Here is a 23,873-nt window from a genome sequence, read left to right as displayed (position 1 = left end):
CAGGGTCCCAAAGCTTTGGGCCGTCCTTGACTGCTTTCCCAGGCCACAAGCAGGGAGCTGGAAGGGAAGCGGGGCCGCCGGGATTAGAACCAGCGCCCATATGGGATCCCGAGCGTGCAAGGCGAGGACCTTAACCACTGCGCCATCGCACCGGACCTGTAGGCCTTCTATTTTTTAAGACTAGAAAATAACCTTGTTATAGAAAAGCTGGTTGTATGTTTGAATTTCTTGGGATTTAGGTCATTAATTTTTTTATTGAACAAAATGTTGACAAATCCATATAAATGCAATTTACCATAAACAATTTTTAATAACCATAAAAGCACCATTTGATAGGACACGAAATACTTCACAAAACATTAGAAAAATCTGTTGGCCACCAGAATGTAAAGCATACACTTTACATGGGCTTGCCCATCATGGACTGACATCAAATTAATCTGAATGCAATCTGAATTGGAATTTGCATTCATTATTTCAGTATCATGTAAGAAACATTCCAGAGTATTCCAGAGCTGTAGTCGAACTTTACTGTCTTAATGCTGTGTCAAACATCAAGACTGCTCTTCTGAAAATGAGGATATTCCATAGGGCTCTACCTGGGGCTTGTTCATTCCTTACGCTCCTCCAAACAGTTGAGCTGCCGACTAATGACACAGATGCTCAAAGGTGTAAATTTAGCAATCAATTACTCCTCTTAAAAAACTGGTGTATTACAAAGGCAGGCCTACTTTATGTACGCTGTTAGCACAACAACCAAAAGATTCAGGTTGAATCCGGTTAAATAAAGTGGTAGTTGAAACACAAAAGTGTGACATTCAATCACAACACCAATTTTCATCAGCTGTTAATAGAGCATGAAGGATTTGACAAATGTTTCCAGTGATGATACATCGTAAAAACCAAGGAATAACTTTCCAAGCCGCCTCCTCTGAGGACACACTCCCTAGCTGGATACCTGCCACGTGTTAGAGAAAATCAGTACCATTAGTCACACATCTCACATTTGTGGATACACAGGTTATTCAAGTAGCAAAGGGCATGAAAACTTCTGCCTTTCTTGCTTTTCCAACTTTCCTAATGGAGATGAGTTTTCTGAAAAAATAAATCACTTCAGAGAAAGTGGTACTGAAGCATATATTTAATATAAACACTTTATGTATGAATCTAAGTAACTAATTGACTATGTCCTGGGAGTGGGGGAAGGAGGTCGTTTCTCAAGTTGCACTTTCAAATCAATTCCTCGCCCCGGAGGACACCTGGAGTAAGGTGTAGTCTCCAGTCTGCAGACGGGGACCCTCCGCCGGGGCTTGCCGAAGACCAGCACGACGGTCTCTGCTCACAGACCTGGTCGCAACTATTTACACAGGCATCAGAGCTCTGACTACAACGCAACGCAGAATAAATAGTAAAAGTTGAAGTAAAAACCCATTTAGGAAATTTGCGGATGGCTGTCAGGCGGGCCCTTAATATCCATGGTGACAACGGCCCCTCCGGCTGAAGGAGGTGGGGTGTGTGAAGGCGCCGGGTGCCCTCCGGGCCGGGAGGTGGGCATAGGAGTTCCAGCAGCTGGTGGAAGGCGACGCGCTGCCCGCGTCCTGGGCTCTGTTCATCCGCCTTGGCTTTTCGGCGTGCAGCACGCTGTGAAAGGTCACGTTGTGTTCATACCGTTCTTTCATTCGGTGTATTTTTTCCCTCGGGACCCCATGAATGTTTCTTCTACAGAAAAGAAGGCAAACGTTTAGTTAGGGCATCGGAAGCAGTGACTTGTATTTTACAAGCCCTGGATCACTGCACACACGCCAGGCACACTCAGGTCTCAAGGCTCAGCTCTGGCAAAAGCGAACGGGTTTGTTCGCGGCTATCTTTCCGGCTGCACCCCAATTTTCAACCTGCACCGCACCCCACCTGCCAAGAGCTGAAGCTTCCTTGCTGGTAATTTCAGTTACGTGCTTCAAGACAAAGAAAAGAGATGTCGATTTTCTCCCTTCCCCCCTCCTTTTATTCATATATTTCATTGCTAATAACATGCAAAGAGGTTTCAAAGAATTTGTGGAAAATGTGCTTGTCTGTTCATTTCCCATGAATTTTTAAGGCTCCCTCATAGCATCAGTTTACAGCAGTCGGTCCCTGATAGTGCTACAAGCTGCTAAATAATACAATCAGCTGGGGATATAGTCAGAATGTCATATGCCAGAGAGTCCCCTTCAGAATGGGGCACAGAAACCAGGGCTGAATCATCAGCTTGACTGGGCCTAAAGGGCGTGGTCCGCAACCCACTCGGGAAACACTGTGAACTAACTGCAATCCTAAAAAGTACCTCCTTATCCCCGCTCACCGTTAGGTCACGGACATCACACAACACAGAGTGAGTAGCAGAACCCATGCATTCCATCGACAAGTTAGTAGGTTTGGACACGAATGCTCTGTGGTTTACAAGCAGCATTTAACCCACACAGGATCTGCACAGACTGCCCGGCATCCAAAGGCCTTTACTCAGCTGCAGGACCGTCGCTGGCGTGTGCCACCCATGCAGCGGAAGGTTCTTTGAAATGCTCATCCATTAAGCATTTTAGCAGAATGTTAAACGTGTCCTTTGTAAGGGACCAAGTCAAGCCAAGATTGAGCACTTAGCAGTAGATTAGAAAACGGACCCAAAACTAAACTCTTCACAAGAATCAGTTCAAAGTTATCAATTTCCAAGAATTACCATTTCTGGCCTGAAAACTACCAGTCCATTTCCAGCCTGAAAAGATTCTTTTGTTCGGTCTGAAATACCTGAAAACAGCAGGATACACAATGAGCAACTAGAAAAGCAAAGAAGTACCTGGCTAACTCTTGAACGTTGAATTTCCAGCGAGTGTCAGGTTCTCGGAATATAACTTCATAGTTATTTTCAAGTGCCTGATTTTTCAAAAGTACATAAAACATTGAAGACAATAGTATGTATGCTTGGGAATGGTTATGCTGCCATTTAACATTTGCTACAAATCTTTTCTAAAATTCCTTTCGCTTCACCAGTTTGGCTCAGTGCACTGGGCTATTTTTCCTTGAGTGTAGAAAACTATTAACAGCTTTTGTATAAACACCAAAATATTCTTTGCACTCACAGATTACTCAAACTGAATATCTCCAACTGCACTTTCTATTATCGTTGTTTATTGTACAATCATGTAAAATTAAATTTCATTCTGGATGGGCATTTCTTATTAGCAAATGCTTCAAACATCACAACTAGAAACCATAATTTCTGCATTCAATGAATAGCTACAGGCAGCAGCTGGAAAACAAATTGTACACACACGAAACATATCACAGTGAAATAATTTCCCTTCCACCACTCTCAGTTCATTTCTATCCTGGGCTTGGAGTCTGAATTCACTCAGTGCCTCACGCCTATGTCCATTTCTCAGCCAAGGGCAGGTTCAGTTGCGACCTGAAGCAAGCAACAAAGCTGAGGCCCGCTCTGGCCGAGGTGTACCTGTGTCCCACCATCTGGGCCGAGGTAGAACTGTTCAAGACACGCACAAGCGTGGCCATGCTGCTCTGCACCAGGTCCGAGTAGGCGGCCATGAGGCTGGCTGGCAGCTACTCCCTCCACCATCACAAGTGGAGCTCATGTGTGGCACAGTGGACTGCTCAGATGTCTGCTTCCTGCCCTGCCTTGCATGTTTCTGGAGCTCTTCCATTTTCAGGAATAAAAACTCACAGAGTGAGACAAAGCATGTCTGCAAACGGCCCCCAGTGCAGTGCTGACCTGCACGGGTGCTCACACTTCCTGTCTTACGAGGGTTACAGTGTTAATACTAAATCTGTTTTCAAACTAAAATTTCTGTTCTCCTTGGCCTCTCATGCAGCCTGAGTGCTGAAGTCCCCGGCATGCCGCAGACAGAAGTGCCCTGCTGTAACCTGAGACTGCTGCCCGTGTTTTTGGGTTGAGTGGGGGGGGGTCTCCTCCGTATGCCTTCCCACCCCTCAGGAAAGATGACCAAGACAGAAAGGCTGGCGAGCACACAGACCATTTCCCAAGGACTATGGAAACCCTGCACCCCAGGGTGACATCAGCGTCTCCACAGATGACAACCACCGCCCAGAGAGGCATTCCCAATGAACCTCTTCACCTGCTCCCTGGGACAACTGCTGTCCGCCAACAGGAACTCACAGAAGATCAGAACAAGAGAGCACACAGGTTTCAATGTTCTCACAAAAAAATGCCCAGAACTGAAAATTCAGAATGATACTTCTTCCTACCATGACTGCATAGGGCTTCATTTCCCAGGCGTGGAGGTTGGTATTATCAATTATAATGGGGGATATGCCATTCCTCATTGCTTTTCTTGCTGCAACACAATGTTATACAACAGTGAACAACACGCAACAATCAGAGAGAAGGCTGAGCGTCATCCATATTTGTCATGTTTCTTACAGGATATCCTCATTACACACAACTTCACTGCCACCTATTTCAGAACCCAGTAATTTTCTTTTTCTCCTGGAAGCTAAGGAGTTTCTGTTTCTGCATTCTGATGGGGAGTGGGAAGGGAGACGGCAGGACTGGCGATTAAGCTCCTTGCATACAATTTATTCATTCTGCAGCAACTACAAATCTGTGTGCACCAGAGGGTTTCCCAGGAGTTTGGAAAGGAATTCATCACCTCTTTTCTGGTTCCATTCATGAGCTTCCTCCAGGAAGTCAGGATTGAACTCATAGGCACCATCTTCCCTGAAGAAAAAATCATCCGTGCTGAAAATCAGGGCCCTGGGGAAGTCATGCTGCAATTTTCTAGAAAGTGGACAAATGAAAGAGGTTGTTTTTATTATACGCATAGTTACAGTAGAAATTTTTGCCTTCCATCCAACATTCAGCACTGTACCACTCAGAGATCACCGGGTTTTGAGTCGTAAAAAAAGAGACAGAGAGAGAGAGAGAGATGCTTTCTGTGATGTACAGGCGGCATTACTCCTTGATGGTAAGAGCGTAGAGAGGTAGCTACAGAGTGCCAACCTTGCCAGCTTTGCCATGCAGCCTGCAGCAACCAGCGCCGACTCAAGATGAAACTCCTAAGCTGAGTTGAGGATGTGGTGACTTTCCTTCTAGACACCAGTCCCCATGACCATGCGAGGCACCGTGCCCTCCCAAGGCCTGCCCTGGACTGCCATAACAAGCTCAGCCCTTGCCATGATTCCACTACACTCTTACCTGTCCTGGGTCCCACATCCTTGGAGCTCTGCTCTGTGGAAGGACCCATCTCAGAAACTAGCTCTTGTTGAGGTATGAAACGTGAATGAAGGGGAAGTGTGAGTGCTACCCTATCGGGCAGCATATTTACATTTGCACGGTGATTTAAACCAAAGAGGGGTGGGGTAGTACAACAGGGGAGTGAAACGGGTGGGCCCAACATTCCCATGCCTTCTTAACCTCTACCATTCTGTATCTAAATGGGACAATACCACAGAAAGAAGGGGAAAAAATCAGGTAGTGCCCCTTTTAAAACCAAACAAACCAAAAAAATAGCACACTAAGGTTCTGTATAAGATAGCTGGAAGGAAAAATCTTTCCACTTGGACTCCTTACTTGGACTACTTTTTCGGCAGCAGGTGGAGATAGGCTAAGGAGTAGCGGCTCATCTGTGTGAGATGTGAAAAGAATCCACCTATCCTTCAGGTGGCATCAGGGAGCCCAGAGCAAAACACCCAGCACAGCACATGGCACAGCACCCAACTTTCCCCTTTTCCCTATGGCATTCACCTGCATATCCAACATCAAAACCAATTCAAAGAGATGAAACAGAGGCAAACTGCATATAGAAATTATGCCCACATAGCCACCCTGAGGATAAGAAGATGTTAAGAAATTGAGGGGAATAAAAGGTTGGAGAATGATGACCAGGGCAGAAATGCAAAGAGAAAACACATGTGTGTTCAACCCATTTTTCACTATTGTCTCCATCAGGATGGAGAGCAGTTACTGAGTGGCTTCTGAGGGACTTGGCTTCAGTTTTTGAACTCTCCCACTACCCAGTTTTGAGGTAAGATTCTTGCTTTCTACATTTTAAAACACAGCAATAATCTCCACATGCTCAACAGCACCACTGGCTAAGGCTGTAAAGTGCCTTTACCGATGTAAAATTCCAGTTTTTGTTAATAAATGATAACAATGAGGCCCAGTTTATCAATCCAGACTCTTTATCTGCCATAATAATAAAATACTTTGCAAGTGTATATAAAATCATCTTTCTGATGATGCAGTGAGAGACGGAAGAAAGCTAAAGCAAATGCCTCCATTTCCAAACATGCATTTCACAACTCGCAAACCAAGCAGCTCTGTCAAACTCTTCAGAAGGCTTAAGTTTTACTCCTTTTTAAATGATGTTTTTGTTTTGATTTGTTATTTTTTAATTGGAAAGGCAGATGTACAGAGCACAGAAAGAGAGATCTGCTGGTTGACCAACTTCTCAAATGGTCACAATGGCCAGAGCTGAGCCCATTCAAAGCCAGGAGCCAGGAGTCTTTTCTGGGCCTCCCATGCGGTGCAGGGTCTTAAGGCTCTAGGCCATCCTCCACTGCCTTCCCAGGCCACAGGCAGGGAGCTGGATGGGAAATGGAGCAGCCAGGACTTGAACCAGTCCCCACATGAAATCCCAGAGTTTGCAGGTGGAGGATCACCCGTTGAACCGTTGCACAGCCCCAGATAACATTTTTCTTAAAGGAAACATAAATAGCTGAAAAAAAATCATACTAAATATGTTTTTTAATAGGCTGTGGTGGTAAACAAAAAATATTCGATGCCCATAACATCTTGATTTAAACACGAATTCAGTAGTGCCTCTTGATAGCCTTAGAGGCAAACATGGCCAAAATATATGTTAATATTTGTTCATTATTCAACCCATTAAGCATTTGCTGCTTTCAAGAATCCACAGCCTTGGGGCCCCCAGCATGGTGAAGTAAAGCCTCAGCCTGTGGCTCCAGCACCCCACATGGCTGCCAGTTCATGTCTCGGCTGCTCCGCCTCCCATCCAGCTCCCTGCTCACAGCTTTGGAAAGCAGTAGAGGATGGCTCAAGCCCTCAGGCCCCTCTACCCACACGGGAGATGCTGGGGTCCGTGTGATGGATGTGGAAGACAGGAAGGTGTGAAGAGAATCGTTCTATTGCAGGCAAGGCCGCAAGGAACTTCCCGCTGTGTGGCAAGGCCCGGCAGATGTCTCTACAACACCTGAATGCAGCTCCGCCTCCCTTTGCATGGACACCGGACAACCCCATTGAGATTTCTGTAATCTATTTAGGCGTTGTCTGCCTCTGCGGAGTTACTGCTAAATATCAGCAGGGGCTTAGAAGCTGATGTTGCTGTTACTGTTTTCAGCCAAAAAGCTGTTATTGCTGTTATGGCTGCATCCTGTGGCAATATGCTAATCAAGGGTGCTAACTCCCCTTTTGATCCTATGCTAATCAAGGGTGTTCTGTCTTCAGGTGTAGTGGAATCTATTCTTTCCCTCTTTCTTTGATCTTTTAGGTCCCTCCTGTGAAGCCCTTCCTTCCTTGACTGTCTCAAGACCAAGCTGTAGAGTAATTGTGGTAGGAATGTGTTAGTGATTGATATGCACCATCTATTGAGAACTTTTTCCTAGCCAGGCACCAGGTGCCAGGCACCAGGTGAATAACATCCTAGCCTTAAGTGAAACAAATGGCAGAGTTATCTTTAGAAACACCCACTTGACCATGATGTAAAAAGTCTGAGCCAGAGTTTGACTGATTCTGTATAAATAAAGCGGACAGCTTTCCCGCATAGTCCATTATGATGATGAAGTCCTAGTGGTCCGTCTCTTTCTTTCTTTGAGCCTCATCCACGCACCCTTCGCGAGTTCCGAACTCAGCTGGAGCTGGACTCCGGCAGGGAGACCCTGAAGAAGCTCCTGGCTTCAGGTCAGCTCAGCTCTGGCTGTTGCGGGCATTTGAAGAATGAACCAGCAGATGGAAGATCTCTAACTCTCCTTTCTATCTAAATCTTACTAACAAAAATTAAAATAAATCTTAAAAAAAAAGATTTCACAGTCTAAGGAGTCAGACCTCTCCTCTGGTTGGCGTAGCCCAGGGAGCACTGTGGGAACTCAGGGTCAGGACACCAGATCCCTCAGAGAAAGCTTTGGTCAAATAAACAACATCTGACTTAGACCTTGAGGAATGAAAAAATGGTGCCTTCCAGGAGTGCAGTGGGGGCTGCAGTTTAGGAGGTAAGAGAAAGAATCAGGTCCAACTTGGCTTCCTATGAGCCAGGGACTGCAGGGTGGAGTAAAGACACAAGTGTTCCCTGGGGCAAGTCCTTACCGGAAGCACCCGGGCATGCTGAGTGCCACAGATTTCAAGCGGCATTTGGCAGGCTGGGATACATATGGAGAGGAGTGACCAGATTTGAAACCCAAGGTCTGCATACCACGATGTCAGAGGCCAAAGGTCACTGAAGGCAAGCAGGGATGTCTAAGGTGGGGAGAGATAGTAAGAGACACTGCAGGGTCACCCTGGGGCACCCGGAAGTCAGCCATGCAGGAGAGGGCTAGAGCTCACGGTGCAGGTCACAGGTCAGAGCGGCCCAGCCTGGCAGCTCTGCTGGGCTGGGCTGGAGTCACCCTGGTTGGCAGGAGCTGCAGGCAGCCCTCACTCACACACTCCAGGATGCCAGCCGCTGCTGGCCATCACTCCACGAGGTGCCTTCCACTCAAGGAAGCTAACCCATACTTCCTCACAGAACTTCAAGCGATCAGGAGTGGAAACTGCTAGGCTTCTATAACATTCTGTTGGTCAAAAAATAAAATAAAAAGCAAGTTCCTTCGCTGGCTGGCTGGTAAAGTGCTTCAACTTCTTGACGGAAGAAGGCTCAAAGAAAATGTGGCCACTTGAAATCCATCAGAGTTACAGGAAGTAACATGAAAGAAGGGAGAATTATAAAGAGAACAGGATGAAACCAAGGCTCACGGTGTCCATGTTGGAATCCATGATTCGACTTAAAGATATTACAACAGAAAAGTCCAAGTTCTAATTCCAAACGCTTAACTGCCACTTAAACAAATATTCTAAAGGTATCTTGGGAAAACTCTTCAGGATAATATTGTATGTATTTTCATGTATATTTTATGTTGATGAATGCTGTGCAGTTTTTAAACTATTTCCATTGATATTATTCAGTGCAGATCATAAAATTTACGTTCAGAGCATTTGTAACAGGGTAAAATGTATTTACCTTATATTTTATGTACTAAGTTAATAGCAATGGAAACTGCTGCTAAGATGTTCTTATCTCTTTATTTCTTGGTTCCCGATTTGATATTTATTCTAAATCTGTTTCCATTTGCCTTCCTATTAGGTCTAGCACTTCTAGCTTCCGTTTTGTTTTAAAAATCTTTTGTGCAGTTAATTTTATTTTCATTTTCCTATCCTTATCTACTCTCATATCTACTTTATGGTTATATTCTTGGTTAGATTGGTTATATTTCCCTTGAAAAGGCTTTCAGGTGTAAGTGTCCAATTCACAGGATTTTTTTTTTCTTTCTAGAAAATAGAAACAAACAACTGCCCTTTTCAATTGAAAAAGTTCATTTTTAGAGTCAAAGAAAGATTGTTCAAGGCCAGCATTTGTGAGCCCAGCTCTCATCGCTTGCTACGCCTTATCCACCCGTGGGCTCCAGAGCCCTCCCAGCAAACGGCAAAAACACCAGTGCCTGGTCTTTCCAATCTTAACGGACTGGTTTTTTTATCTGATTTTCCTGAATGAACGTTCTTTCAAAAATCCGTTTTTTCTTGACTTATTTCTTAAGTTAGCACTGGTAGCCATAGTAACTTTTTAACTGTATTGGACAATAAAAATTCAACCAGCTAAATAAAGAACTATTAAATAGACAATCTTAAGACTCTCAAGCTTAAGTGGAAGCAATAAATACCATCGCATCAGCTCCAGAAGTGATGAGGACTGTGCCCCGCTCTAGCTCTCCCCTGGTGGTCAGGAGCCTTACGCATGAGGGAAACGAGAGCGGTCAAACCAACAGAAAAAGGAAACAACAGAAAGACAATTACTGCCACATAAGCATCGCTTCCCCCACACAATCGCGTACAGTCATTAACGTAAGAAAAACTCAGCACTACCCCAGATTTTCATTTGTGTATTTCTTTAGTTAGAAAAAAAAAAAACTATAAAGATAAATTTAGATATCTATTCAGCCAGTCTCTCATTATGAAAATCCAATATTACTATGTAATTTTAGCTTATACTGCAACTTCCTATTATTTTCAAACATTTCAGTGTGGACAGTAATATGAATAATTCCTAAGTATTCATGATCTTGTTTCAGCCACTCTATGTTTCACTTCATCAACTCCCCCATGAGTGCTTTCGTTTCCCTCTTGTGCCACAGATGCTTTCCTACAAGTGATTTGTTTGAACCAAACAAGCAACCAAACACTATCTACAGTTGCCCGTGCCCCTTACGTGGTATAATTAACACTGCCTTCCCTGCCTCCCTAGCCGCTAGCCAATAACACTTTGCTTCATGGATGTCCCACACATGCATGTTTGATGGACCATATGAAGAGAAGCTGTAGACAGCAACACTTTCTTCCAAAGTTTTCTGTCAGTATCTAAGAATAAGAACGTTTACGTACATAGCCACAACCCCATGATCGCATCCAAAGACGAACACTAATTCACAATAGCTAATGTTCGATTTTTCCATTTAAACTTCTAAAACTTCTTTAAAGGTCTTCGAAATATCGTTCGTAGATTTCATGTACTCCCAGTAGTTATTTTTATCTGGCACTGCCCAGTTCATGTTAATTTCCCTTTTGGAAGAATTCAGCTCAGTTGGCTTTCGAATGCCCCACTTTCTGGGTTTCTCCGGTGGTTTCCTAGCGACAGGATCCAGGGAGGACATTTGGAAGGGAAGCGTGGTGGTGATGTTTCTATCTTCCTAACTGCACATGACAGTCTGTCCTAGCGCGCCAAGGCTGAGCATAACGGGTAGTGTTAGCCATTATAAAAGAATGCCACTTCCCTTTTAAGACTGAGGCATGTGTGGGTGCCACAGTAAGGCCCTGTTACCAGCCTATGACTCCTCCAGAACAGACATTTGGCCTGGTGGGTAAGACGCTGTTCAGGACATTCTGAGTGGATGACCTGTATCAGAGCGCACAAGCTGGAGTCCTGGCCCTGCTCCCACGTCTAGTTTCCTGCTAATACGCACCCTGGGAAGCACCAGGTGATGGCTCAGGTATTTAGTCCTTGCCCACCATCTGAGAAACCCAGATCCATTCCCAGGTGCTGGCTTGGGCCTGGCCCAGTGCCAGCCAGTGAGGGCATTTATGGAGTGAGCCAGTGGAACACAGGACTGCGTCTCTGTCTTGGTCTTTCTGCCTTTCATGTCAATAACTGTGTAGATGAATAAGTAAATAAATAATTTTTAAATACTGATTCTCCTTTGTGATTAGTAAAGGAATACATATTCATGGCAGAAATTTTTAAAACAAAGGACAAAATAGAACTTCCTATAATTCCCCACCTAAAAATAATTAACCTTGAGGTGAACTGATTTCTTGAGTAGAGATGAATCTGAATATATATAATTTTCTTTTATTTCATTTTTCATCTTGTTACAAGAAAAAACAAATATGGATAAAGAGCATACACCAATTTTTTCATAACAGATGGTTTCCTACCTCACAAAATATTTTTCTATGAAACTGTTAATAATTTGGTAACATAAGCTTATTCATAGGAACATACCATCATTTACTTAGCCATTGAATTTACCCCCAAATTTCTCTCCTCTCTGTATATCTGACTTTCCAATAAATAAATAAATCTTATAAAAAAAAAAAAGTACTGTTTCAGGGCCCAGCAATAGTAGCCTAGCAGCTAAAGTCCTCACCTTATACACACCGGGATCCCATGTGGGCACCAGTTTGTGTCCCCGTGGCCCCATTTCCCATCCAGCTTCCTGCTTGTGGCCTGGGAAAGCAGTTGAGGACAGCCCAAAGCCTTGGGACTCTGCACCCGTGTGGGAGACCTCGAAGAGGCTCCTGACTCCTGGCTTTGGACTGGCTCATCTCTGGTCATTGTGGTCACTTAGGGAGTGAATCACCGGACAGAAGATCTTCATCTCTGTATCTACTCCTCTCTGTCTCTGTACATCTGACTTTGCAATAAAAAATATATAAATGTAAAAAAATTTATATATCTCACTTATAAAAAAATCTGGAAGTAGAATCCAGAACTGACATTACAACTCTATGATGAACATGGACCCCGTGTGTCCTCAGCAGGCGTCCTGGTTGGGTACAGAATGTCACAGAAGCTCTAGCTTCCACACGGTATGCTACAGGGCAGTATGAAGCCAGGGGGGCTCGAACACCAAACTTTAAAATATATATACATATAAAACATATCCTTTTTTTTTATTGGAAAGGCAGAATTACAGTGAGAAGGAAAGATAAAGATCTTCTATCCAAATGGCTGCAATGGCTGGACCTGAGCCGATCCAAAGCCAGGAGCCAGGAACCTCTTCTGGGTCTCCCATGTGGGTGCAGGGTTCAAAGGCTTTGGGCCATCCTCCACTGCGTTCTCAGGCCACAAACAGAGAGCCAGAAGGGAAGTGACCAATGCTCCATTTGGGATGGCAGTGCTTGCAAGGGGGGAAGATTAGCCAGTTGAGCCACTGTGCTGGTACCAAACACTGCACTTTTGCCAATTTGAGCATACAGCTACATCCAACATAACAACGTTGCTAAAGAAGGGGTAACTAATAGCTTTGTAACAGTTTTATGTCTGCAAATGGAATTTCTAGCTTATCACTTCTGAGACTTGAACTCAGAAGTAAATGTTCTTTTATGTTCAGTGTGTAATTACTGCTTTGGCTATGTTTGTTTGGGCTGTATTTGGTGGTATTTGTCCTCACATCTGTCTTCTCTGTTACAGTTTGATTTTCCGCATTATGATTCTGTTCATCTCTATCTGTCAATGAGCCCTAAAATTGCAACATTCATTTTAGATCCTTTTTCAAAAATAAATGTGTATCCCATTTCATGCCTTCGTCATTTGGATTTCATGGTCCCACTTATAACTTCTACCTTTTGTATCAGGGAGGAACTTTGGAGAAATAAAAATTGAAAACAGAGAAAGGCACAAGAAATAATATGCTAAACACCTATTCATCTAATGTCTGTAGCTGATAATTGTTAACATTTTCTCATATTTTTTAGTCTAACATTCAACCTACACCCCAACTTAACTCCAGCATTGCCACCGCCCTTACTGGGGTTCAGTTCCCATTTTCCACAGTACTTAGCACCTCCTGCCACAGCAGATAATTCTCTTATCATTTATGTCAGCTCTCTACCTCTGGCACATAAGCTCCACATGGGCAAGACCTTTGTTTTGTTCACTGACAAGTCTCAAGTATCTAGAACACTGCTTGGAACATAGCACACACTCGATAAATACTTGTTGAATGAAAAAAAAAAAATGAAGGGAATGACACTCATGTTGATCAATAGCCTTAAGTTTATTCCTCCTAACTCCTGCATATGAGTCTATCACAAAACAAACAGCTACTGTTTATTAAGTACATGCTTGTTGGAGAGCTCGCACTCAGCCCAGCACTGTCATCAATCCCCGTGTGACACACAGAGAATCGCAGCGGGGTGAGTGGTACAGTTGAATGAAAGCCTAAATGATGGCCCCAGGGTCCCACACTAAACCACTTAAGCTTGAGCACTCTGAAATAAACAAACAACATTCATCTCTTCTTCTCTCTGGTAAGATTTAGGTTGTGTGAATCATTCCCTTATGAACAAGGGCAATGAACTTCACCATATTCCTATTTTGCACCTATCTGGATATTTCCTGGGGACAGGTGTCTCAAGTGGAACAGCTATAGGATCTTGTATTTGGAGACACCATCACAGAGAAGTTGTTGTTTAAAACTGCCTTCCTCCCAACCTGTGATAGAGCATCTGTTTCCTGCAGGCAGGGGTTGTGTCTGTATCCCTTGCTCTCTTCAAAGCATCTAGAAGGATGCCAGGCATATGAAAGACACTCAGTAATTAGCTGATAGATGTGTAAGTGGTTCTTGAACATAATACTCCCCAGCAGTAATGATGAAAACTCTTCATAGGGCTCCAGACAGGGCAGTAAGAAACTGAGTGACTCATCTTTGGATAATCAGAATTTTATCCCAATCTCAAATCTACCCCCTACCAGAGAATTGGGGTGAGGTGTCCTCTTAGATGACAGCACTTCCTCTGGAGGCCCTTGAGACCTTAAACTTGAAAAAGGAAACAGGCTCTAATCCCAGCAGCTGGAACTGGCAGGGAGTTCCAAGGCTGCAGTTGACGTGGGTTGTCTCCCTGAGACAACGTGCGGTGTGGCTTCCACAGTGCTGCCACCCACCACGCTGGGGCTGTTCCCAGCGTGGGAACATGGCTCTGGGACATGGACCTTGTGAGTGTCACTGAGCCACAATGACCAAGCACAGGCGCTCCGGTGCAAAGCTCACTCCTGCCCATCCTCACACATCTCTAGAATGGGAGACTCCCCTGATGCTCCATTGTCAGTATGACCACACTCCATTCCACCTGGCAGAAATGCCCTGGTATCTGACATATAGAGAGACCCAAGCGAGAGTGCCTGTACCACTACAGCTTTGCCTACAATCAACTTGGTCAGGCTAAGAAGGGATCAAGCATGTCTACCTTAGTACTGCTAGCTTTGTGTTGGTTCGCTTGTACCAAAATGTCACAGATAACAGTTACATGTGACAGAACAGCCATACAGGGAAAAAAAAAGTCACGTTGCGCTGTTTTCTGACTATTGCTTACCTGGGACAACAGATTCTTCTTGGTTTTATTTTTTTAAATCCAAACTGGCTACATCGGAACATTTTCACAAGTTCAAAATAGAGAGTTTTCTTACGCACTGAGATGGAGAGCATTTCAAAGTAGTGACTCTGTTCCTTCCTTTCATTCCTCCCCTACTCAACTCTCCATATTCCATTCATTCTTGCACATTTCTCTGTATGCGCATAAGCTCATTTTTCATTTTACTCAAGAACCACACTGATCTAAGCTTCTACCTCTTTCTTAGGAAGCTTTGGCAATGCTTTTTTTTTTTTAATCAGAAAAACCCATTTATCAAATATTTACTGAATCCCTATATGTGCCAGCCCTTCTTTTAGGAGCTTGACAGAAAGTACCTACTGTCATGGAATTTCCATCATATCAAAGTTTACATCCCTTGGGCCCGGCGCGGTGGCGCAGTGGTTAAGGTCCTCACCTTGTACACCCGGGATCCCATATGGGTGCTGGTTCTAATCCCGGCAGCCCCACTTCCCATCCAGCTCTCTGCCTGTGGCCTGGGAAAGCAGTCGAGGATGGCCCAAAGCCTTGGGATCCTGCACCCGTGTGGGAGACCCGGAAGAGGCTCCTGGCTTCGGATCGGCATAGTATCGGCCCGTTTTGCTCACTTGGGGAGTGAATCATCAGACAGAAGATCTTCCTCTCTGTCTCTCCTCTCTGTAGATCCGCCTTTCCAATAAAAATAAAATAAATCTTTAAAAAAAAAAAAGTTTACATCCCAGCAAGAGAAAGAGATTAGGGAGGGCATTTGGCACAGCACTTCAGATGCTGCTCTCTCAGGTTCTGTTTTTCATTGAAATGTCCTAGTTACACCACAATTTTTACAGGATCCCTTAGTAACCAGAAGTGGAGAGAAGTGCATTTGACCATACTGAACGTCCCTGAAAGAGAAGCCTCCAAGGTCTGCTACTCCCGCGTGGGTTCTCCCATGCTAATGTCCTCCCCTAGACATAACAAGAGCTGCCGCAGATCGCTGCATGACCCTGAAGGTCCGCAAACGCATCTGCGAGCCAGCGCCAGGCACACTCAGCACCTGCTGCCACTTCCTTGGCTTCCTCCAGGCCTCCCTTCCACTCCCCCAGACTCTTACCTTGACACAAACAGGCCACTCAACATCACCCAACAGAGAGCCTTTAGAAGGAACAATTAGAAACTAGACTACCTTTCATTTATCATACTATTTCTTTAATACAAAAGAGTATAGATAGCTTTAGACAACTTAAAGGAATAAAAAAAAGAAACTCTTAGTGGGGTCATCTGGTCTGAATGGCCTTAGAAAGTTGCCATGACATAGGTAAGAGCTGCACTGTAAAACCAAGAAGGAACTCAACCATTGCGTTGAGTTATTAAGATCCTATCAGGAAGTGAGCATTTAAGCCTAGTGGTTCAGATGCCCACGCACACACTAGAAGTGCCTGGGTTCAATTCCCAGTTCTGGCTTCTTATTCCTTACTTCCCACCAGTGTAGAGCCTGGGTGGCAAGGGCTGATGGCACAAGTGGTTAGGCTCGCACCACCCACGTGGGAGACTGTATGCACTACATCCTCCGAGACAAGCACTGGGGCGCGAGCAGCAGATGGAAGCATACAATCTCTTCTCCAGTAATAGCAATTTAAAAATTTAATATTCTATTTCATAAACAGCTGAGGAAGGGACTTGAGATAGCTTGAAAGTTTGGAGATGGCACAGCATTGCTCCCAAAATACAATCAAGATGAATATTATCGATAAGCCTAAATATCAGGACACCTGGCACAGGGGTTAAGTCATTGATGAGGATGCCCACACGCCATATCAAAGTACCTGGAGTCCAGTATTCCCTCCACTCTAGTTTCCAGCTTCTCCCTAATCGGCTTCCTGGGATGCAGCAGGAAGTGGGTCCAGCAGTGGGGTCCCGGCCACTTGGCTTTGGCCTACTCTCGCCCTGGCCGCTACAGGCATTTTGGGAGTGAACTGACAGATGGAAGGTCTCTCTCTCTCTTCTCTCTTTTTCCTCTCTGCTCTCCTTCCCTCTTTCTCTGCCTTTCAAATAAAATGAAAATTTAAAAAATAACATAAGTCTAAATCTTATCTCTTCCCATTGCCTCAATGGCAACATGAAATAAAGAAAAACTCCCTAGTAATATTTTTATAATAGGAGAAATACATCACTGATATTTTTATATGAGTTATTTATTTTTATTGGAAAGGTGGATTATAGAGAGGAGGAGAGACAGAGAGGAAGATTTTTCTGTCCAATGGTTCACTCCCCAAGTGGACGCAACGGCTGAGGCTCAGCCAATCCGAAGCCAGGAGCCAGGAGCTCTTCTGGGTCTCCCATGCGGGTGCAGGGTCCCAAGGCTTTGGGCTGTCCTCAACTGCTTTCCCAGGCCTCAAGCAGAGAGCTGGATGGGAAGCGGGGCCACTGGGATTAGAACCGGTGCCCATATGTGATCCAGGTGCGTTCAAGGCCCAACATGTTGGGACCCTGCACCCACATGATAGACCTGGGAGAAGTTCCTGGCTCCTGGCCTCAGATGGGCACAGCACCGGCTGTTGCAGTCACTTGGGGGAGGAATCATCAGACAGAAGATCTTCCTCTCTGTCTCTCCTCCTCTCTGTATATCTGACTTTGCAATAAAAATAATAAACCTTTAAAAAGAAAGCCCTAAGCTAAATAAAATAAGTCACATGCACATACACAATTAGATACTATATGACACACTTATATGAAAGGCATACTTAATCAAATACATGGAGAGAGGAAGTAACAGAGAGGTTATAGGGCAAGGGTGAAATAGGGAGTTATTGCCTAATGTGAACAAAGTATGGAGTAATAAAAAAAACCTTCAAAAACGGTGTTGTGCAACATCATAGATATAATTAATGTCATTGAATTTAATGATTAAAATTGGGACTGGGGGGTGAAGGTGTGCATTGGGCCTTGCAGTGAAAATACTGCTTAAGATATCCAAGCGTTCAGGTTCAAGTTCCAGCTCCCCTCCCTATAGCAGTTGCCTACTAAGGTATATGCTGGGAGGCAGCAGGAGAGCTAGAGTTGGGCTGTGACCACCCGCTGTGAGTGACTAGACTGAGTTTCTGCTTCCTGGTTCAGTCTAGCCAGTCTCTACTATTGTAGGTACCTGAGAAGTGAATCAAGAGATAGGCTCTCCCTCTCTTTCCCACCTTCCCTCTCTTTAGAATTAACAACTTTTAAAAAATGGTTAGAATGGTCAACACAGGAATACAATTCTACTACTACTACTACCACACACACACACACACACACACACACACACACACACACACAGAGCGAAAGCAGAGACTCATCCCAAATGCTTTCATTGAAAAAGGAGACAAGGACAGGTGCAGACCCAGAGGAGCCTGCCAGTTTAGCTGAGGCGAGAGCTGGATCATTTGCTGAGATTGAAGCAAAGGGTCCGTTGACACTGGAATCTTATTTCCTCTGAACCAAGCTCTGCACTCCTTAATCTAGCTTTCTTTGTTCTCTACAGTGTTGCTGTGGGAACTCATCCATGAAGTCACTTCCAGGAACCTACCAGTTCAGCCAAGCCCACAGGAACACCCAGCTCTCTCCCACCCGTCTGCTTAGCCGTGGTGCCATTCCCTTCCCTTTGCTTCAGGTAGACTAGCTCAAGAGCCATCCTTCTGGAAATCTGTGACCACCACACCCAGCAAAGCCACCACTCCCCACTGGCCCCTACTTACCCATAGCAGTGTGCTCATTTAGGTTTTCCATGGCTGAGTCTTGTGCCAGGTCCTTTCTTAACCTTACTTGGCCTATATACCTAACTACACAAAGGCTACTGGTCTTATAAGGCCTCTGTGCACATTGTCATTGTGGATTAGTGACTAGTAATTAACAATAGTTGACAAATAATGAATAGTTGGCATTTATTTAGTACACACATTCTACAGCGCTTAATCCACAGACAGGAGCCTAGGGTCAGTGTTTATTTCATTATTACTGTTATTATTTTATTCTGATGATCTTTACATAGTTGATTAGGGCACAAAGGGTTAAGGGCTACAGGAAAGTGGGTACGACCATTGTTAGGGTTGGTGTTTGTGTCACAGTAATGTGATATCTCACAGTCAATGTACTACTGGACTATAACATCCATCAAAAGGATCAAGAGGTATTGAAGAACTAAGTGACCGGTGCTAACTCAAAGTTATCAGGTAACATACTCATTGTAGAAATATTAGAAAATAAATCACAGGAGAGAAGCCCATAATCCCATTTTCAGTCAACAACTACCAACAGACATGTCTTCTCACACATTTTTCTACGTGTATGTGCAGACATCCTTTTTGGAACAGAAAGTAGAACGTGTGTATCTTTGAAATAGGCTTTTTAACTTCATAAGGGGGTGCCTATATTTGCATATCGAATATTCACCTATGTTCCCATTGATGACTTCATGACTTATATCTGCATTTTTGTATATCTGTTTCACATTTTTTTATCATACAAAAAAAAAAAAAGCTCGGCAGTGAACATTTCTCTATCTTAATGTACTTATCCAGTAATTAAAATGAATTTCTGCCAAAGCAGCCTTGAGGCCCGTGGTAAAAACTTGTTTTAAAAGATTTGTTTTAAATGAAATAGAGGCAATAAGACAAATTTTGAGGAAGCATACTAGTCTTTTAGCTATCCACTATGCCTTAAAAATGTTAACCCAGATAAAACTCCAAATGTTTTTATTAAGTTCCAAAAATTTAAACAGATAATTTCCACATTCCAGCCACTGCAAGCTATAAAAACAAAAAGGTAGAAAGATATAGAAATCTAACATTGATTTGGAAGACAAGAGATAACCTAATTTCAAACCGATTTTATTAGCTCTTTAATAAAATGAGAAATAAAGGTTAACCAGAAAGAGGAACCCACATTTGTGAAAACCAATTTCTTCAAATTGTTAAGTGTTTTATTATAAGAATTTAATAAATACATATTCAGTATAAAATTTTGGAAAATACATGAAATATAGAATATGTGAATTTCCCAGAACCAAACAATATACAAGATGACCTTACAGTGGGACTGTCTATACATTTTCAAACAATTTTCCATTCTCTTCCCAAGCCCACCTTCCTAAAAAGTGGGGGAGGCAGCTCCTTGAAGGCCACACCTGTGACTTCGTCAGCATCACCGCATCCTCCCTGCCCACCCCTCTCCTTGCTAAGCAATGGCTCATTTCCTTGCAGGCTTGGTTGGGTACAGAGCCACAGTCTACCCTAAGGCACATGAAGCTCTGCGCCCAGCACCGCCAACGCCCAACCTCACGGGAGCACTGGGCGTCAACTCGCAGCTGCCTGCTGTACCCCAGAACCAGGTTTCCACCCACTAACTACCTAGGTTACCACATGAACAACAGCTTCAGCAGTAACCAAAACCTCTTTTAAAATGTGTATAGTGTACATTGAAGTTTAGGAAGCCCTCTAACAGACATTTAATCTTCACATCGCGTCCTCTGAGGCAGACAGAAAAGATATTCCCATTGAGCAGGAAGGAAAACCAAGGCACAGGTTAGCTGAGGAGCAGAGCTTTGGTTGTGAAGCCACAACTGGACCCTGAAGTCAGAGCTCTTTGCCTAGCCTTTGTGAGCAGCCTGTGGCAAGGTCTGACAGCCGGAAGAGCCAGAGGACCTGTCAGGGAGCACATGTGACGAGCTGGGGACCAAGCACACGGAAGGCACACCTGCCCACTCCAAGCCAGTGTTCACCTCGGCCTGGGGGCTTCTGCTTTGCCAACTGTCAATCAGGAGTTTAATACCCAGAAAGTGTACAATGGGGAAACCAGAAAGGAGCTTAAAGACCACCCAGCCAAACCTCTTCCTTACAACGAGGAAAGTGAGGTCCAAAACTCAGAAATTCAGTTCTGTGCACCTTCCACCCGTATAACAATAACTCTCCCTCACAATAACAGTTTCAAAGTGTCTGACAAAAAAAAGCCTTACTTCCTGGTTTAAGGGTTAGTATATGGTAGGCCAGAGATCAGGGAAGTGAAAGAGAAATTCAAGGTTTGACATTCAGAGGAGAGTCAGTTGGGAACAGATGTATCCAAAATGACTGCATCACAAAATAAACCAATTCCATGGGGTTTTCCAAGAAGCTCCCCACTCTCCCACCTGACTCTGCCTCCTCCCCCCCACCCCACTCCAGAGCCAGAGTGGCGCTACTGAGACATGTTTGTGACCCAGGTCGCAAGAAAAGGCACCATGGCCCTCCAAGACGCAGCCATTCCTTTAATCCAAAAACACAACATATTCTTTGGCTGCAAGCACCACTCCACACATCAACCAGGAATCCATATCAAACAGAAAGCACCTCCCCACAGCTGCCATAGTGCCGTCTGCTCTAGAACCCTTACCCCTCCCAGGTCACTGAGTACCATCAAGAAGGGTACTGCTCCATTCTTGAGCAGTTCCGAGGTCCTACAGCCAGCCATAGCATCTCCCCAAAGATGAGAAGGTTCCCAGGAATGCAGGGTAGGGATTGAGTGCAGAGTGCACACCACCATGGAACACCAACCACCTGCCACGTTATGCGCTTGGCAGGTTAGCCTGAGGGCCCCTTCCTTCAAGAAACTTAGAGAAAGCAAAACAAAACCATGTGCAAATCTAAGCATAGTCACAGTTATAAACAGGAAGCCGCGGAGCATCTACCAGCGGGGTGGGCGGTTGCCAGGTAATCAGTGGAGAAAAGGGAGGCTGGGAGGGCAAGCCAGGTGGGTGGGCCTGAGTCAGTCCCCGGCAAGGAGAAAAACAGTTCACCGTTGCTGGAACATCGAGTTCAAGGCAGAGAGTGCTGGGAGTTCAGGCTGCAGCTGTGGGCCTAGCAAGGTAACAGCAGGCAAGAAGCCCGCCTGACTCCTGCTGACCTGGTACCGGGTGGGCAGCTGACGCAATTCTCAAGTAAACACTGAGCCCCAAGACGAGGCTCTGTCAACACATCAGTCTGTGGTGGCGCGGCCAGCCCCTCTCCCCCGTGCACCTGTATGCCTTCGCAGCTGCCAAAGCAAACGCAGGCTGCCTGAACCCATCAGATTTTTTAATGCTAGTTGCAAGTCCTGGGTCGCGGCCGTGCCACCCGGCCCCCAGCCCCATCCCCAGCACAAGCCCTGCACCGACTCCACTTCTTTCCAAACGCCTGTTGACGCACTGTGGCGGCTGCCTGCATGCTAGCCGGCCGCCCCGCAGGAATTTCTGCAGTCGCCACAGGGGTTTCTCGAAGAAGTGTCGCAGCCAGTCTCCCCTAGCCCGCGCTTGGGAGGCTAGGGGCGGTGAAGGCTGCGTTGGCACTAGGCCGGGCACGGCCACGGGGAAGGGGGTCGGTGCCATCGGGGACTTGCGCAAGGCGCAGTGCCGAAATCCGTCCTCCCGGGAAGGCGCCGCAGGAAACAAACAAGATGAGCACCCTTCTCTAGGCGCCTATAGCCACAGGCGCCTCCGGGGACACCAGCCGCCCCCGAGGGGGTGACGGCGGCCAAGGCTCCCCGCGCGGCTAGGTGCGGGGCCCGGGCCCGGGCCGGCCAGGACGGGCGCCCGCCGCAGGGGCGCGAGCCGCGCGGGGAGCAGCTCCGGGCAGAGGCGCGCTCGGCCGGCGTGCTCGGTGGCCCCAGGCCGCGCACCTGCGCCCAGGCCGCTGTCATTACCTGGCCAGTGTGGTTTTCCCCGAGCCCGGGAGGCCTCGCAGGAGGTAGAGGTGTTTCTTAAAGCTGTGGTGCCGCGGAGGCGTCCCCCGCGGGGGCGGCGGCCGAGACGGCTGTTGCTGCTGCTGTTGCTGCTGGAGGCTGAGCCTCCCAAAGGATTCAAGAAAACTGTCTTCCATGGGGAGGGGGCTGGCTGTGGGAGCTGGGTTCCCTTTTCTGAAGTCACGGTCTTGGCCAAAGCTGTTGTTTTTGTGACTCTCCGGCCATGTGATAGATGGAGGGGCGGGCGCTCGGAGCCCAGCCCCTCCTTCCCACCCTCCGGAACCCCAGCTGCATGGGAGGGGGCGTCCCTACCTGGAAAGCTGGGGACTCTGGGAGACTGACAACCCAGCAACCAGGGGTGACGCACTCCCCTCCCCCTTCACACTCTCCCTCCCCTGCCCTTCGCCCAGAGGGGGAGGGGACCTGACCGATAGGACACTGGGTCACTTGGAAACCAGGCTGTCTCCCTCTGCCTTCCTCCTTGGCATCCCTACCGGCCTAAACCATGAAAATGGGGTCATGTTCGTGGACAGTTACAAATGTGAAAACCATTTTGAACAGTAATAGTAGAAACCATTGTCTCTCCCCACCCACCCACCAGTTTGTGGACACCAAGCAACATCTGGCTGATGTCCCCAAGGCTAACACAGCTCTTCCAGGGCCTGTATCACTTCCTTCTGCAACCTTCTTCATCACACTTCCCAAGGAGTTCTTAGAAAACTTCCCTGTCCTTACATCACTTTAAAATCTCTTCTCCCCCTGCAGCTCAGGTTGACTTAGAAGCGGGAACTGAAGGGCTCTGGCCCAGGAGTCTGGTCAGGTCTCTCTTGAGGAGTAGCCTCCTTGGAAGCTCAGCTCCTCCGTGCAACTGGCAGTCTCCTGAAACTGTTTAGAGAAGGATCCAGCATGCACGGCTCAGCTCCAGGAACTGCTAAGCACCCACTGTTTGATCACCATGGTTGAGTCTCCAATATTTCACACCCAGGAGTGTGATATAGTAATCCTGATTCCAGAACTGAAATTCAAATGGGTGGACTAAAAAGGCAGTATTCAAATGTCACAGAATCCTAAAGAAAAAAAATCCAAGTCGTTATGTTAAAATATTCATTGTCAAATAAATGGATTTTTTTGTCTCTGGCAGCAAATGCAAGGGAATGAGAACGAGAAGTTGTGAGGGGAGGGTAAGCAATAGGCTTCTAACAAAATGCAGGGACTTCCCACTTGGCTTTAGGAGTGACTAAGAAGGGAGAGCCCCCCCACACCCACCTTCCCCTTGGGA

The 23,873-nt window shown here is 45.8% G+C and overlaps 1 protein-coding gene across 5 annotated transcripts; it reads right to left on the bottom strand.

Annotated features, from left to right (window-relative positions):
* Positions 1 to 285: 285 nt before the first annotated feature.
* Positions 286 to 23,720, bottom strand: N4BP2L1 (NEDD4 binding protein 2 like 1). 5 transcript variants are annotated; one of them, XM_040979812.1, is made up of 5 exons: positions 22,556 to 22,850; positions 4,656 to 4,783; positions 4,252 to 4,340; positions 2,828 to 2,904; positions 286 to 1,719 (listed from the first exon to the last, which is right to left on the bottom strand). In XM_040979812.1, exons 1-5 carry the CDS (start codon positions 22,729 to 22,731, stop codon positions 1,467 to 1,469), a joined length of 723 nt encoding a protein of 240 aa, XP_040835746.1. In that variant the 5' UTR covers positions 22,732 to 22,850; the 3' UTR covers positions 286 to 1,466. The 5 variants fall into 5 exon arrangements, with proteins under 5 accessions (XP_040835746.1, XP_040835750.1, XP_040835748.1 ...); XM_040979816.1 differs by lacking the exon at positions 22,556 to 22,850 and adding an exon at positions 13,381 to 13,582; XM_040979814.1 differs by lacking the exon at positions 2,828 to 2,904 and having other exon boundaries at positions 1,568 to 1,719; positions 22,556 to 23,720.
* Positions 23,721 to 23,873: the final 153 nt, after the last annotated feature.

The sequence above is a fragment of the Ochotona curzoniae genome, unplaced genomic scaffold (assembly GCF_017591425.1).
Source record: "Ochotona curzoniae isolate NIBS_2020 unplaced genomic scaffold, NIBS_Ocur_1.0 contig_3332, whole genome shotgun sequence".
Classification (NCBI taxonomy): domain Eukaryota; kingdom Metazoa; phylum Chordata; class Mammalia; order Lagomorpha; family Ochotonidae; genus Ochotona; species Ochotona curzoniae.
This window is presented reverse-complemented; position numbering and strand designations above follow the sequence as displayed.